The sequence below is a fragment of the Pelmatolapia mariae genome, linkage group LG23 (assembly GCF_036321145.2).
Source record: "Pelmatolapia mariae isolate MD_Pm_ZW linkage group LG23, Pm_UMD_F_2, whole genome shotgun sequence".
Classification (NCBI taxonomy): domain Eukaryota; kingdom Metazoa; phylum Chordata; class Actinopteri; order Cichliformes; family Cichlidae; genus Pelmatolapia; species Pelmatolapia mariae.
This window is the reverse complement of record NC_086246.1, coordinates 30,138,821-30,153,689: the sequence shown is the minus strand read 5'-3', so window position 1 is coordinate 30,153,689 and position 14,869 is coordinate 30,138,821. Positions and strand designations below refer to the sequence as shown.

At 40.0% G+C, this 14,869-nt stretch overlaps 1 protein-coding gene across 10 annotated transcripts in view; it reads right to left on the bottom strand.

Moving 5' to 3' along the window:
* Positions 1 to 14,869, bottom strand: part of agap1 (ArfGAP with GTPase domain, ankyrin repeat and PH domain 1) — a 174,558-nt gene that overhangs the window by 61,019 nt on the left and 98,670 nt on the right. For all 10 annotated transcript variants that reach the window (XM_063466426.1, XM_063466424.1, XM_063466425.1 and 7 more), the window contains 3 exons: positions 9,739 to 9,866; positions 8,434 to 8,589; positions 6,834 to 6,926 (listed from right to left, as the gene is read on the bottom strand). In XM_063466426.1, the coding sequence (XP_063322496.1) occupies positions 6,834 to 6,926; positions 8,434 to 8,589; positions 9,739 to 9,866 (377 nt within the window). The remainder of the gene's footprint in view (positions 1 to 6,833; positions 6,927 to 8,433; positions 8,590 to 9,738; positions 9,867 to 14,869) is intronic.

Genomic DNA, 14,869 nt, shown 5'->3' with positions numbered 1-14,869 from the left:
GCAACCCCGCGAGAGGCAATTACAAGCACGACACTAATCAGCTCCTCGCAGGAAGAAGGCGACAGCATCCTAAAGCCTTGAGACTTCAGACTCCAAGTGGAGCTCAGGAGGAGATGCAAAATGTTCATTTACAGGAGGAGGTCGTCTCAGTGGAGGTCAGGGAATCTATTAACAGTTCTTCTACAAAGCATCAGCGCTAAAGTAGGGATATCGGACAGGTCAGAGCTCTGTTTGGAGGTTGTAACATTTCTAGCTGCACACTTGGAGCTCAGTTTGAAGTAGAGACGTCCTGGTTGGAGAGTTCTGAGGTCTAATATGAGTTTTACACATCTGTTTCCTCTAGGTGGGAAAACAAACAAGCCAGATATCTTAAGAAGTCTGGAAGACTCATCTGCAGATGTGCAAAAAGGTGATCTCAATCAGATAGATGAGGCAACCAACATGAAAACAATGTTTCATATTGACAGAGTTACGATTAAAACTACAAAATGCAGCACAAAGGTCAAATACTGATAGACAGACTGCTGGGGAGAGGGATTTCTGTTTACAGGAAGCACATCTTAAGTAAATGGCAGTGGATCTGCATATTCAACTGACCGGAAGGTAGCTGACAAAAACATAAATGAACGCACAAAGAAAAATGCTATCTGTTGCTTCTAAGTTTCTCTCTGAGAGATCATTTTAGATGTTAATACAGTCCACATCACAAATCTTTGTAGCTAGCAATGCAATGCAGAAAAAGAAGAAGCCCTGAGAGTTACAGTTAGTGAACATGTGGTCCTAACAGGCCGCTTTAGAGCCACTAGCAAAGAAAACATGCAAATTAACACATAGTAATTTGGGAATTCAGCTGAACGAATAATTACTTATTCATCAATTTATAAAATTTTTCAATATCTGTTCAGGCATTTTCCTTATTTTTTTATTTCACTTCATTTTACTTTCAGTTTGCTTTTTCTTTGCATCCCCTTATTGTTCCTTAATAACTAGATAAATGACAAAGTAAATAAATAAAGGAATATAAATAAATGTAAAGGCAAATTAAATTAGGATAATCAACTTATCATCTTTTAATTTACATTAATTATTTTGATGCATTTAATAGAGTGATTTATTTTTATTATTTTTTTATTGATTTTGGCACCTGCAGTCCTCCATACTTTCCTACCCGACGTTTACATAAGTTTTTAATCAAGGTAATGATCATACTGATGATAGAGGCCTGTGATACTCATGAATAAAGTAAGATAAAAAGGATCCAGAGAAATATTCAAAACTTAAATTAGATAAAGTTTTGAGAATTTTAAGTTTCAGGGCACAGATTTTGATTTTGGCAGTGTTTGTCCTCCCTATTTCTCACGTGGGACTTGGTGAAAATGTCGAGTTCAGTGAACCTTCCCAAAGTAAATAAAGGTTTACCGAAAAAAGAGGGGAAAAAACCCCCAACAACGAGCACCTCTCCAGTGTGTCCGGTCCCAGAGGCTTGGCTGCTGTGTCGAAGAAAATTAATTTGTTAGATTGTTGGTTTTCAAAGCACCTCGGTCAGCCGCTTGACAGAGACATGAGCGAGCCTCTCCCTCTCTCTCCGGTAATTATCGGCTAATTAGCGGCGTGGAGCAGATGTCGGAGGAACCCTGCGCCGTCAACAGCCTCTGTAAACAAAGCTGGACGCATCCGCTCACTTGAAGAAAGAAGAAGAAGAAGAAAAAAACAAAAAAACGACCAATCAGGTGTTGGTACAGCCAGCATTTCCTCTGTGGCTTCGAGTCGCAGCGGAGCATCTTCGCAGGAGGTTTCAGCTTCAACACCACATGTGTTTCCTGCTTTGGTTCATCGTGCAGGTGGCAGACGTGAATGTAATCCCTCAGAGAGTTCATTAGCATAAACATGTTCATTATTAAATCAAATATTCATTACACAATGGTGAGCGGATGGATTGGAAAGTTTCCAGGTTATAAGACCACATTTGAACGCACCACTCTGGAGCTTCATTTGCATTTGCAAACATATTTAAGTGGTTTACTCCTCAGTGGTTTAAAGAAGTAAAGAAGTAGGAACAGTTTATATGTCCTCTTGTTCCGGCTTTAGACAGCAGCTCAATAACTTAGGCCCTTCTTGCCCTCACAAACAGCACCGCATGATAATAGTGATGTCACATCCGCTGGCACAAGCCATACTTTGGTGTCATTACAGCCCGTCATGTAGCTCTCAGTTGTTGTAACCTCACACGCTTTACTGTTGCTGCCAAAGAGCTGTACGGAGATCATAAATAAATAAATTGACTGATTAAAAAATAAAATAAAAGCAAAGCTGAAGTGATGCTGTCACCATCTCCCAATGTGGAAACAAGCAATGTGGCGAGTATAACAGGGACATAACACTTGTGGTATTCGTATAAGATTTAGACAGAGATCATGTTAGCAAGCAAGCTAAGCTTAAGAAGCTTGCAGCTACAGTACACTTAAACATAGCAGGAAATTTGACTATCCAAGAAAAAACATGTTCAAAATGGGCAGAATATTTGATTCATGGAGGGTTTGTTTAGTTTCAGGGATCAATTGCAACCCTGAGTTGTTTTTGTTTAGGCTAATGCTAGCATGTCTCTTAAATGAAGCATTTTTAAGCTACGTCACATAACAACACCTCTGAGAGTATAAAACAGAAACCTAAACCTAAAGACCTCTGGTTGTATAGAAGAAAACAGCCCTCGTCTGCCTCGATCTCTGTCCTTTCCTGATGAGTTAAGGGGCTCAGTTTTTATTTTTAAGTTTTACTGAATAAAACATGATGTTCATTAATACATTTTAGTCTAAGTGTCAGAAAGGAGGATAAACTTCTAGAAAGGAAACTGAAGGTCTTAGAATTACTGTGTCCTGATTACCTGACTGATCACTGGATCAATCAGAAAAAAAATGGGCCGTTTTTCTTTGTCTCATGAAACCAAACCAAGTGTCTTTACTTTTACTGACAGTCTTTGTGTCATTTTTTTACACTAAAAACCAGAAAAGAAAAACAAAAACTAGAGACAAACCTTCACTGCTGTGAATGCTACTCATGACCAGCGTGTTTACGTGTTTGTGTAAATTTGTTTTGGCTAATAGTGTCAGAGTCGAGATCCGCCCTGTTCTCATTACAGCCACAGTGACCTGGCCTCTGTCTCTGTGTGTGCGTGTATGTGTGTTGTCTTAATGAGCTCTGGACTCTCTTAACGAAGGCGTTCCCCTTTAAGAAGTGAACCGCCGTCACCTCGAGTTGTCGAGTGTCGCGCTAAGAGTCGCTCTAATGAGATCAGGGCGGGCAACAAGTGGCTCAGACACACACACATTCAGGTACAACACATACACAGGTGACACTAATAAACTGGAAAGAAGAAGAAGGTGGCTGGTGACAGTGAGAAGACAGCTACTACTCCAGAAATTCTACAGAAACTCTAAAGAAGAAGACATTAAAGTCCCCCCCTCTTTCTGTTTGATTGACAGGGCAACAAACATAATAGAAGTTTATTCATTTAAACATTTATTATGAAGCTTCGATTTCAGATTTTCATTGTTTAGTGAGGACCTTGATGCTGCTTTTTAAGGCCAGCTGCCTTCTACCTCGACAGTACAATGTTAATCAGAGGCCAGTTTAGTGGTCATGAGATGAAGATGGATTTTGCAGAAAGATTTCAGAATGTCTCTGACAAATTTAATTTAAAGTAGGAAAAGTTATCACAGCCAGTGAAAGAGATGTTGTATAATTTTTACCAGCAATTTGAATGGTGTGAACTGCTTCTTTCTTAAAGATGAAGCTTAAACCTCCAAAAAAACTGAAATTAAGCACCAGAAATGGCACTTTCCCTAATGTCCACTAGGGGTTGGCTCCAAAACTGAGGCAATCACCATGTTCAAATATCTAACTCGACAGCACAAATAAACATTACAGCTTGTTACAAAAAATGTCTTGTATTCTATTCATAATGACTGCAAAGGGGGTGAATTTTACTGTGTTTGGATTGTTGTGTGTAGTTTTGTAATAAATAGAATTACATCATCAGCATATAGTAATAGCTTATGCTTAGTCTGTACCTTTCAGTAGATTTTTAATGCAGTTATTCGTAGCATTTTAGTAAACAAGTTAATTACTAACAACTCACTAACTATCATCTGTTCCTGTGTCTATATAGTTTATGAATAGAGCTCGCTAATCAGGTTAACTCGCATTAGCTATAAGCACCCCACCCTCTTATCCAAATATGTTCACTTCTGGATCCAAAGCATCAACATGGTCATAGTCATAACTGAGGTTTTACAAAGCAATGGGTAAATCCACACCTCTGGGTTATTAAGATAAAAGCTACTGTTTTTTTAAATTTAGAAATGTTTTATTTTATTTTTTTGTCATGAAAATTTGTAGAGTCAGCAAGTCGCCTTCTATGGGTAAAGACGATGCCAAATTTGAATAGTGGCTTCTACTAGTTACACACAATTTGCCAATTTTTGCACATTTCAGGTCAATAGATGGTAATTTTAATTTAATTTTGTTTTATTTTTAATTTCATCAGTTTGCTTAAGCCCTGATCAGTGCAGTTTAATTTAATGTAACCTGTTTATTTTTCTCTTTTCATGAGCTTTTTTTAATACTGAACATTTCAAGGTGCAAGCAAATAAAATAACTTTAGTAAAAGACCTGGATGAGAAAATAATGGGTTCGTGCTTGGAGACTAAAAGGTGAGGGAGAGAGTCTCATTAAAAACAAGTGTGAGTACGATGCTAATGACACACACACACACACACACACACACACACAGATACAGACACACATACAGAAGGTAAAATGGAGTGCAAATGGAGCGATAATGGGGAAAAGGTAGTTGAACCTTGAATGTGAAAAGCAGCCTCTTTTCTAACACACACACTGTGCATTTAAAACACACGCGGTGTAATGAGGCAGCAGGTCAGCGGTGTGTTGAGCCAGTGTCGACACTGAGGAGCAGGCAGGAGACGAGGCGAGAGCGGCCACAGGGAACCATCAAATCAATTAACGTCCACTTCCAAAAAATACAACAGGAGGAAGCTCTGCGCTCAGCCTCGCAGCGCCTCCTCCTCCTCTTCTCACTCTGCTCTGGAGGAGGTGGAGGGGGAGTCTGCGTCCAGCTTTATTAGCATGAATTTGGATAACGAACAGTGGTCCTCTGTGAGGTTAGGATGTGAGGCGAACAGAAACATTCTTCACCTGATGAAATCTGCAGTTTCACATGTTCACTACATGTTAATATTTCTGGACCGACATCAAGCATCCAGAAGAAACGAAATCATCTCAAAAAATCTCAAAATTGAGATTTTAAATTTCTTTAATGCTTCAAGAGTTATTTTAGTTATTATTATTATTGATTTTATTATTGAACGACTACTAATTGTCTGTGCTCTCGACACCTTTTTATTTTATTTTTTTTAAATTTCACCAAAAATTATACATTTATACATTTTCTCGCTGACACTTCAATTTTAATTTGAGTAAATTATCTTTTTTTCGTGTTTTTGTTCCATAATATTCTTAATTTTGAACTGAATTGGAATTAAGTCAAGATAATATAATTTTTTCCTAAATTTTTAAGATGCTTAAAAAAAGTTGACATAGTGAGAAAATATAATTTGTTGTTAATCTTTGAGTTTTTGTTTTTTTTAATTGAGTTTTTCCTCACAGTATATAGCCACTATTATGTTTTAAACCAGTTATATGATCCTCTGATAGCACACACACAGTTAGTACTGTTATGATCTCAGATAATTACTGTAGAATAACTTCTTAGTGAGGATACTGAAAACACAACAGCTCATTGACCTTAAAATACTGAAAAACCAGAGGTAAGTAAAAAAATAAATAAATAAAAATTTAATTTGGAATGAAGTAACCAGTGATTTAGCAGAAGTCATAATTCCCACATGACCTGAACACAGCATAGACTAAAGCAGCAGAATAATCTGTGTGAACGTAATGAGGTGCTCGTTTAAAAATGAAACCTGGCACGTTTCAGCTGAGCTCCATTTTCAGATGATTAACGACATAATGTAACGTCTTTCTGGCACTCAAACAGCCCGCTGAGATCCACCGCTGCATTACCACCACAGAAGAAGAAAAAGAATAAGACGACGAAGGTGCATTTGAAGCCGCTGGGAGCTGAAGAGGGATTTTCACACGTTCTGCTGCAATTACTGTCGATGCCGCTGTGCGATCACAGCGGGCTCGTTTCTTAAACGCCGACCCCGAACACAAACAGCAGCCCCTCTCTCGCTCTCTCCTGTCGAGGCGGCGCCTAATCAGAGATGCGATTTGTTCATTAGGAGAGTACAAACGAGGCCGCGGCAGCGACTCGAGAGGCCACGATTAGAGCTCGCTAATTGCCTGATTTGCTCGTCAGGAGACCCCCTCCTCACTCTCTGCTGCTCCACACAAGGGGAGCTTGTTTGCAACAAATTAAGAACCACTTCAGGTGCTCTCCTCGCCGTCGCAGCAGGGACGTTTCGCAGTGGAGACGATCGCCTCTTTCCTCTCCTTCTTTCATTCCTTTAAAACGGTGCGATCAAGCAGCTCAGGAAGGAGAAGAAGACAAGAGAAAAGGAAGCGGCTTTGAAGGGAGAAGAGAAGCGGGACATGAAGTGGATGAACAGAGGGAGGGGAGGAAGAAAGAGGAGTGACGGCGAATCCGTCCCTCTCCTTCTCCTAATGATCTGGTTGGAGGACCCAGGAGAGCCCCTCACTCTAATTGATGTCAAGTGTGTGATTTCACTGTTAATCAAGGCCGAAGCTTCAAACACACAGAGCGAGCGAGCAGAGTAGACAGGAAGTCTCACCTGTTTGATGGGGATGGCTCGCCCGCTGCCGATGCTGTCGGCTCGAGCCTCCAGGCCCTTCTTGTCCTTGTCCGCCTCGTTCGCCTTCCTCGACTGTGGAGAAGACCAGAGAAGAAGAGTTAGTATCAACACATCAGGCAAAAACCACAACATATCAGTTTAGTAAAAGTCAACACCTACTGCAGACATGTCTGATATGTAGAGTGATTAAATCATCTTCAGTCAAGAAAAACTCAAAAAAAATCCTGGAAGAGTTCAAAGACTGATGATTCAGTTACTAAAAATATACTGATTCCAGTTGACTGATTATTCATTTAACATGTCATCAAACAACAAAGGCCAACTTGGGCTTAGACATAAAAGTACCAAAAGCTGCTATTCGATGTCCACTAGAAGCTGGCTCAAAAAGCCAGTCAGTCCCCATAGACTCACATAATAAAATGCCCAACTTTACACCCAAAATATATGATGGCTGTAAAAGCCAGCTACAGAAACAGTTTTGATCTCTACAACTAATTTCCCCCATCATACAGGATAGGGGGTGAATTTCTTTACAACTTACCTGTTTGAATTGTATTAAGTTGAATTAAAAGCTTTACCTCAGATAACTGGAGTCCCTAAAACTGGACTGTGTTTGAACTGATTGAAATTTTGTAATAAACAGCATCACATCGTCAGCATACAGTGATAGTTTACTTTCAGTCTGTGACTTTGCTCTTTCAGTTTGCGCTCAGTAAAATGTGGAAGATATTCACACAAGCTATTTTCCAACAGCTGATGAATCTCATGTGCTAAAACTGGAAGCTCTGAAAGATTTTACAATAGGAGAGAAAAAAAGAATGAAAGAGGGACTTTTTTACACGACTTTAAGGAGTTTTTAAACATGTAAACATGATCATTTATAAGGTCAAGAGGACGTAAAGTTCTTTCTCAATACCACAGACAAAGAAAAAGAAAAGCCATTTGTGCATCAAGCCATCAAGTCACCACGCAAAGCAGTTTGGTTGATCTAAAGGTGCTTCCAAGCCTCACGGGTTTATCATGAAAATGTAACAATCAAATGCTTGGGAGGAACAAGACAGTAGACACACGCACACGTTTCACATTTGATGTCAGAGAAAATAATACTCTTTTGTAACCATGTAGAACATGACTTTTATACTTTATAGCAGAAGTCATAAAACAACTTTGGATGTAGTCTATGATAATCTTATGCTATATAAAACTAAAATAATTTAGCTTTAACAAAAAACTATGACTAAAACTAACACTAAATTAGCTGTTACAGTTAACATTGCAAAACTGAAACGGGCAGCAAACTGCAATCGTGCTTTATTAAAACTATTTCTGGGACTCCCATATAGCGAAAAATCAGGTATTTCAAAACTGTTCTTGGGTTTAAAATCAGGCGTGATAATCAGAACATTGAGTGGGAACGTTTGAACCTGGACAGATTCCTAATATTTAGTCTCTTTTTAAAAATTTACACGCAAAAGCTTGCCAATACATTAGAAATGGTGTCCATAACTACAAAACCGGAAGTCTGGTGCAATATTTTTTTCCGTGGCTTCTGTGGGCTGCGTGTTTGATGGCGACTCACGGTGAAGAGGTTGGAGCGGCGTTTAGACTGCTTGCGGACGGGTGTTGGCGTGTTGGTGGTCTGCGGGACGTCGATACGGAGCTCCTTCTGGCTGGTGCTCGGTGTTGACGGCACAGATGACGAGTAGTCGCTCAAACTGCCACCACCATTACTCGTCTGAAAGGACGGAGGAGCAGAAAAGCAGGAAAAGATCAAAGGAGAGAGAAGGAAGCAGTCATATTGTTTTAGGGTGAAATCTGAGAGTTTTTTGAAAATGGGGGGTCTTGACTAAGGTGCAGTTTCCTGGAGTACTTGACAGTAATCAGACAGAGCTGAGAAAGCACAGAGGGCCGTCTGTAAGGACAGCGGAGAGATAAACGCCACTCTCTTGGGCGACGCGGGAGCTGAGCGATGGCTTTTTAATGAGAAATCGATGCAGGACTGAAGGATGAGGATCGAAGCGTTTAACGGCCTGAAGCTCGAGCTGCACACAGTGTGGTTCAGGCAGATGTTGGAGCAGTTTGTTTATTGTTCATGTTCTCCAGGAATGTGTTTGATTTTTGATATAGGCGTCTTTGTTAAAAGCTATGAACACTGAGTGCAAATGTCTCTTTATTTCAGAAAAATCTGATTGGTTTAATTGATCATTTAGACTAAAGGTCCACTGAGGATTTTTTTTTCAGAGCTTTCAGCTTCATCTCACCATGCTTCAGCAGAGATAGGCTGTGATTTACTGCCAAGACCAAGATTTTATTGCCCTTAGTATCTAGTTAAATCAATTCATTTCAGTTTCATTAAATCAAATCACAACAACAGTCTCCTCAAGCCAGAGGAAACCTCAACCTCAAGATGGCCCCCTTTGAGCAAAAACTTAGTGACAGTGGAAAGGAAAAACTCCATTTTAACAGGAAGAAACCTCCAGCAGAACCAGGCTCGGGTATCTGTTGCGACAGGTTGGGGATGAGGAGAAGGGCTCACACTAAAAAGCCCATTTAGCAGCTGTTCATATCGTCACATGACCTTCATCAGCTCAGACACAGTTCAGCAGGTCAGCTAATTCATTCAAACTCTATGGGCTGGTATGGTAACACCTAATGTTACAAATTAACCACCACAAGAAGGATTTCTCGTTCATCAGCTCCATTATACTAACTTCTGTATAATGTAATTAGTGTAATGGCACAAAGTGAAGGTGTTCAACTACAATCAAAGAGGCTAGCTGACAACATGTGACATGGCGCCTCTTTAGCTGACTGATGAACCAGCAGTGCTATGTAATGACTGTAAACGACTGTAATGCAAATGTGACTCTGTGTGACCTCTGACCTGGCTGATGTGGACGGCTGACACTTGTGTGGCGCAGACAGACGAGTGACTCGGGGAGTTGGGGAGTGACTTGCAAGGCCCGATAGACAACTGCTGCTTCTTCCTGGTGGCCACGATCTTCTGGGCAACTGCAACACACAAAACACACACAAATCAGACCAAAGTACACCGAAACACTCAGTGAGGTCCAACAACCAGTGAGGTGACTACAAAAAGAATAAATATCAGTGCTCAAAGAGGAACATGGTGTCCCCCTTTTAGGTTTTAAAAATCAGCACCACCTACTGCCTGCTGTCATCATCACATCCTCGAGATAAAGTGTGTTCATGTCCGGCATCATGTAAAAAAAGCGTCTGTGTCTGGTTTTATTGAGCTGTAGCCAGCCCCTCTCTCAGTTTGGTGGTTTTATTAAAGTGTATATAAAGCTCAGAGGAGCCGTTTTACGGTCTAAAAGCAGCTAAGGGTTTAACCCAGGAGCCACAAACAAGGCAGTGAAAGTCACCATTTACATTTTCTGCCTCTTCTTCACGTTAATTTAGAAAAAAAGGGAAAAAAAAAATCACCTTTTGTCCATTAAAACCCAGAATACCTCTGAAACAAACGTGACTGTTTGAATTCCTAATTCTTCTGTCATTGTTTTAAATTAGGCTTCTTCCACATTATAACCACACGGAGTCTCTTAACATCATTTCTACTGATGTTTTTATGATCCTCAGTACAACTCAAGTCAGGTTGAGGCAGGGCTAATCGATACCTAAAGAGACATTTAGGGAAGATCCAAGCATCCTCTCCTCTGATTGGCTGCTCATAATGGCTGGGGGAGGAGAGTTCCTCATTGACTGACGAGGACCTTTTAGGATACTAATGGGAGAATAATGACTGCTCGGCACTGTTGAGAGTGGTGGAGGGCTTCAATATCAGATTTATGATTTCAAATCACACAGTGGTCAGACTAAACTGCACTCTTTCACTTATAATGTTGAACGTCTTCATCAACATCAGCTGGTGTCCTGAGCACCACCCTTAGGGGACAAAGTACTGCTACATTATGACAAAAGTTTACCTCTCTTCAATCCAATGAAGTGTTTTTACCTCAAGAATCAGCAGAAGTTTGATTTACACCACTAAAAGTAAGTTGATGGAAGGCTAGCAACTTTTAATTTAAACGGTTGTTTTATTTGTTGCAATCTGGTGGTTTTATAGAAGGTGATATAAGTTCAAACACCTACTGAAAGGGGCTAACTGGTGGCAGGCAAAGTATAGCTTATATATAGTCCTAGAGACTGGTAGCTGCTTCCATGTGAACAACTAGTTGCTAAGTTGGCAATTGATTGTTGGCTGTTGCCGGGTGAAATCAGTTTCAAAGAGAGTGCTGCACAAAAAACCTGATTGCGATTTGTTTGGTCACCCGTAGATGCAATTGCAATGCCAGCAACCTCTAGCAACTACTTGCCAACCTGTTGGGGACTGCACAATTTTTTCTAGCCGCCCATGGTTGCCATGGAGCTATTAACTGGTCTCTAGGCTTGTGTGTCTGAGGCTGTATGTGGCTACAACTGGTTTAGCCCTCAGCAGTATATTTCTTACGTTCTCTTCCTGTTTTTCTAATATGCAGGCTGACAGTAGCAATCTAATGTTGACATATATAATTAGCTCCCAATTAATTATATATGTCAAAAAAAGAAAATACAAATTGTGAGCAGGGTAAGACTCCTCTCATGAATTTAGGGCCCCGAGAGCAGAGCCCATGCTGTGCATCAAAACACATTGGGGGAAAAAAAAAAGTCATGGCTGAACTAGAGCAAGGCCAAAACAAAACAAAAAACAAAAATCAATGAAAAAGTTAAACATTAAGTTGGAATAAACATAGGATAGCGTTCGTGTATACAATGGCATAACAAAAATCAAGTAGTACTTGTACTATTATATTTCAAAATTTCAGAGATTTTCCCCTAAATATCGTCTATTTGTATCACGTCTTTTTGTTTTTCTAGTATTAATTAAATCTTTCGAAATTTCTTCTGTTTTCTGACAACAGTCCTTTACAACTCCTGGAGGAAAACCTGGTCCTTTCAAACCAAAAACAACAGTAAAGGTCTTTGGTTGAATGGTGTTCACACAGCGCGCTCAGTCAGTCAGTCTCACCAGCCTCCGTAAATAATTACACTAAAATCTGGTCCCAGCAGGTCAGCACCAAAGCTCGGAGCGATCAAACTGTTGTGTCTGTCTGATGATGTGCTGGAGGAGCCGAGTGTTGGACAGGAGACAGGAGAGAGTTAAGACTTTAGTGACTCCATTATCTCTGTTCCAATAAACACTGGCCTGTTTCATGCTCTTGCAGATGAAGCCATTGTTTTAATTGGGCTCGTTAAAGGCCCCGGCTTCGTTAATGAGGACCCAGTCGTAAACATTTACCTCCAGGTGACACGGGGCCGAGCCAAGGGCAGCAAAGAGAGAGAAGAAACTCGGAGGTGTTTAAAAGAAGCCTCTGCTGCACGATGGAGCCATTCAGAACAAAAACAGACGATGAAAGGGAGCGAGTCTGATCAAAAATCGCTGCTTTTAGCTCCACGGGATCAACATTAATGCTGAGACGGTGATTAGCTTGTTTGATGAAGCTTGGACACATTTGGTCTGACACTGATTACGGGATTTTTCTACTGAATTTGCACCAACAGTTTCTCCTTGATAAGAACACTTTTGTAATTGTCCTCTGCAAAATTTAACAAACTTTCACCACCAGGGGGCACCCATTTACCAGTGTGTGTATCTTGCATGATTAAATAAAGGTTACATATCGTATCGGTTGTTATCTTGTGGTGCAGACTGGAATTACAACAAAGTACAGTCTACATCACATCTGTCATACTCAACGCCTGGGGGCCAAATCCAGCCATGTGGCAGATTTAATCCAGCCTAATGATCAATTTAGAGTTGCCATTTTTAGATTTTATGTCAATTCATGTCATACTAGAGGCCTCATCTGTATGTTGCATGTAGACTACAAAAGGTCAAGATCCTTTTATTGTTACTATTGTATTGAAAATACCCACAGTAATCTGATTTTCATTTTCATGCCTTTAAGAAAAAGAAAATTAAAGATTGATTATGTTGGCAGTAGATTATTGTTTGATTAAATTGTTTAATGGATAAACGACTGTTCGTTTACTGAGGTCTTGCAACTGGGATATGCAACATCATCCAGGACAGTGGGGATGGACTTTTAGACTCCTGGATGGATGGACGGATCTCCTACCTTTCAAGTGTATCCCTTTGTAAAAATGAGCTTGACAGCCCTGGTCTAGCTCAGCTTCAGTTTATCTGATTTTGATCAGTTTCTGGAACGTGTGAAATGACTTTGAAGTTCTCAGATCATCTCATATCACCAGAGATTTTCACTGTTGTCTTTATGTGAATGACTCTTCTTCTTCACCAACACATTTCACATTTTTGTTTTCTTCTGGTTTTGCATCAGCTGCACAATGAAAACAACATTAACGTGCTAACTAACACTGCAAAATCAGTGGACAAATACTAGCTCTGTTCTTCAATGGAGTTTGTGCTGACATAAAGGAAGGATAAACACTTTTTTAGCATCCGTTCTAACAAATTTAAACATTTGCACTTCCTTGCTACATAATATTTATAATGGCAAAACACTCATTAGTAATTCCTACTACTTATTTCAGTTATTATTGGTATACAGGGACACGTTCCTGGATGTGGTTTCACTTTTGATAGGCTCATGGCGGCTAAAGATCGTCCAATATTCATGTTCATCTAATTAATAAATCCATCCCAACAGATTTTTTTTTTTGACAAGGGTAAAATAAATAGATCATTCAAGTGTCGGATCATTTAAATTTAAATTTCTTGTTTTCTTTGAGCAACAGTCCAAAAACTAAATATCTCCAGCTTTTACTAACACCATTTGTTGGAGTTTTTGCTGGTAATGATGTACTGATAGTGACCAGTGGTCAGTTAATGTAGCTCCAGTTAGACTTTTGGCCCTGATCAGAACAAAGTTTGAATCCCAGAGTGAGAAAGTCACAGAGGACTGAGCCTCTCGCATGCATGTCAGCGTGTCCGTCCTGCACCTGGCAGGCTGTATATTACTTTAAGTGTTAAGAACAGTTATGATAAGGCTGCGCTAAATATTTAAACTGCACGGTTAATGCAATTTAACTTTATCCATCAATCTCAGTTCTGCTCTGAGAAGCTGCCATTTCTTCTAATGGAAACGTCTCCCCTTTGATCAGATTTATGACGGGGCTGCACCGCCAGCTCACACATAAAGATGAAGGGGAGGGGGGCGGAGCTGACTGCAGCGTTTCACTCTTTACATGTTAAAGTCAAACACCGCAGCTGCAGCAGGTGTGCTATCTATCTGTGGTGCTTCAAGGTTACATTAAAAAAAAGAAAACACTGAGCCAAATGTCACGAAACTTGTTGGAACGATGGATCATGGTTGGAGGAAAAAGCCAGGAAATTCTCGTATGAATCCAGATGAGTTTTCCTAAAGTATCAAAACAGGAAATTGACTTTGGTTTGATGTTTGTCAAATGACAAAATTATCTGTTCATGTTTATGTGTTTGTTAGAAGTAAAGCTTTATTCAGGAGTACTTTGACTATTTAAGAACAGCCAAAGGAAGAAACCATTAATGTTCAAATCCAGATCACTTGAGCTCGGGTGGGAGACTTTTTTAATGCTGTTTTTGCAAAGGTTAAATCCATTTGTTTCAAAGGCACCGTGGACACACATGTAAATGTAATTTTTGGTTTACTGTCTACTTTCATAAACCCTGAATTTTCAAATCTGATGTGCAGCACGTCTGCTGTTGTTTGGATGACAGGATGAACTGAGGAGCTGCATAAAGGTCCAGTGTAAGATAAGCTACTCTAGTATAACCCAAAAATAAAAACTGTGAAGTCGGCTCTTTGCAGATTAGTGTGTTTGTGGTGTCAGTGTGTGAATATTTATACACTGGATGTGATTTTTATATTGCAGGAATGTTTCTGAGTGACTGTTTGACAGAGCGTGTGTGGTCGCTAATTAAAGCTTGTTAGCGAGCGCTAACGAAGCGTCCTCAGTCTGCACTCTGACATGGACCAAAAAGAAGAAGAAGAAGA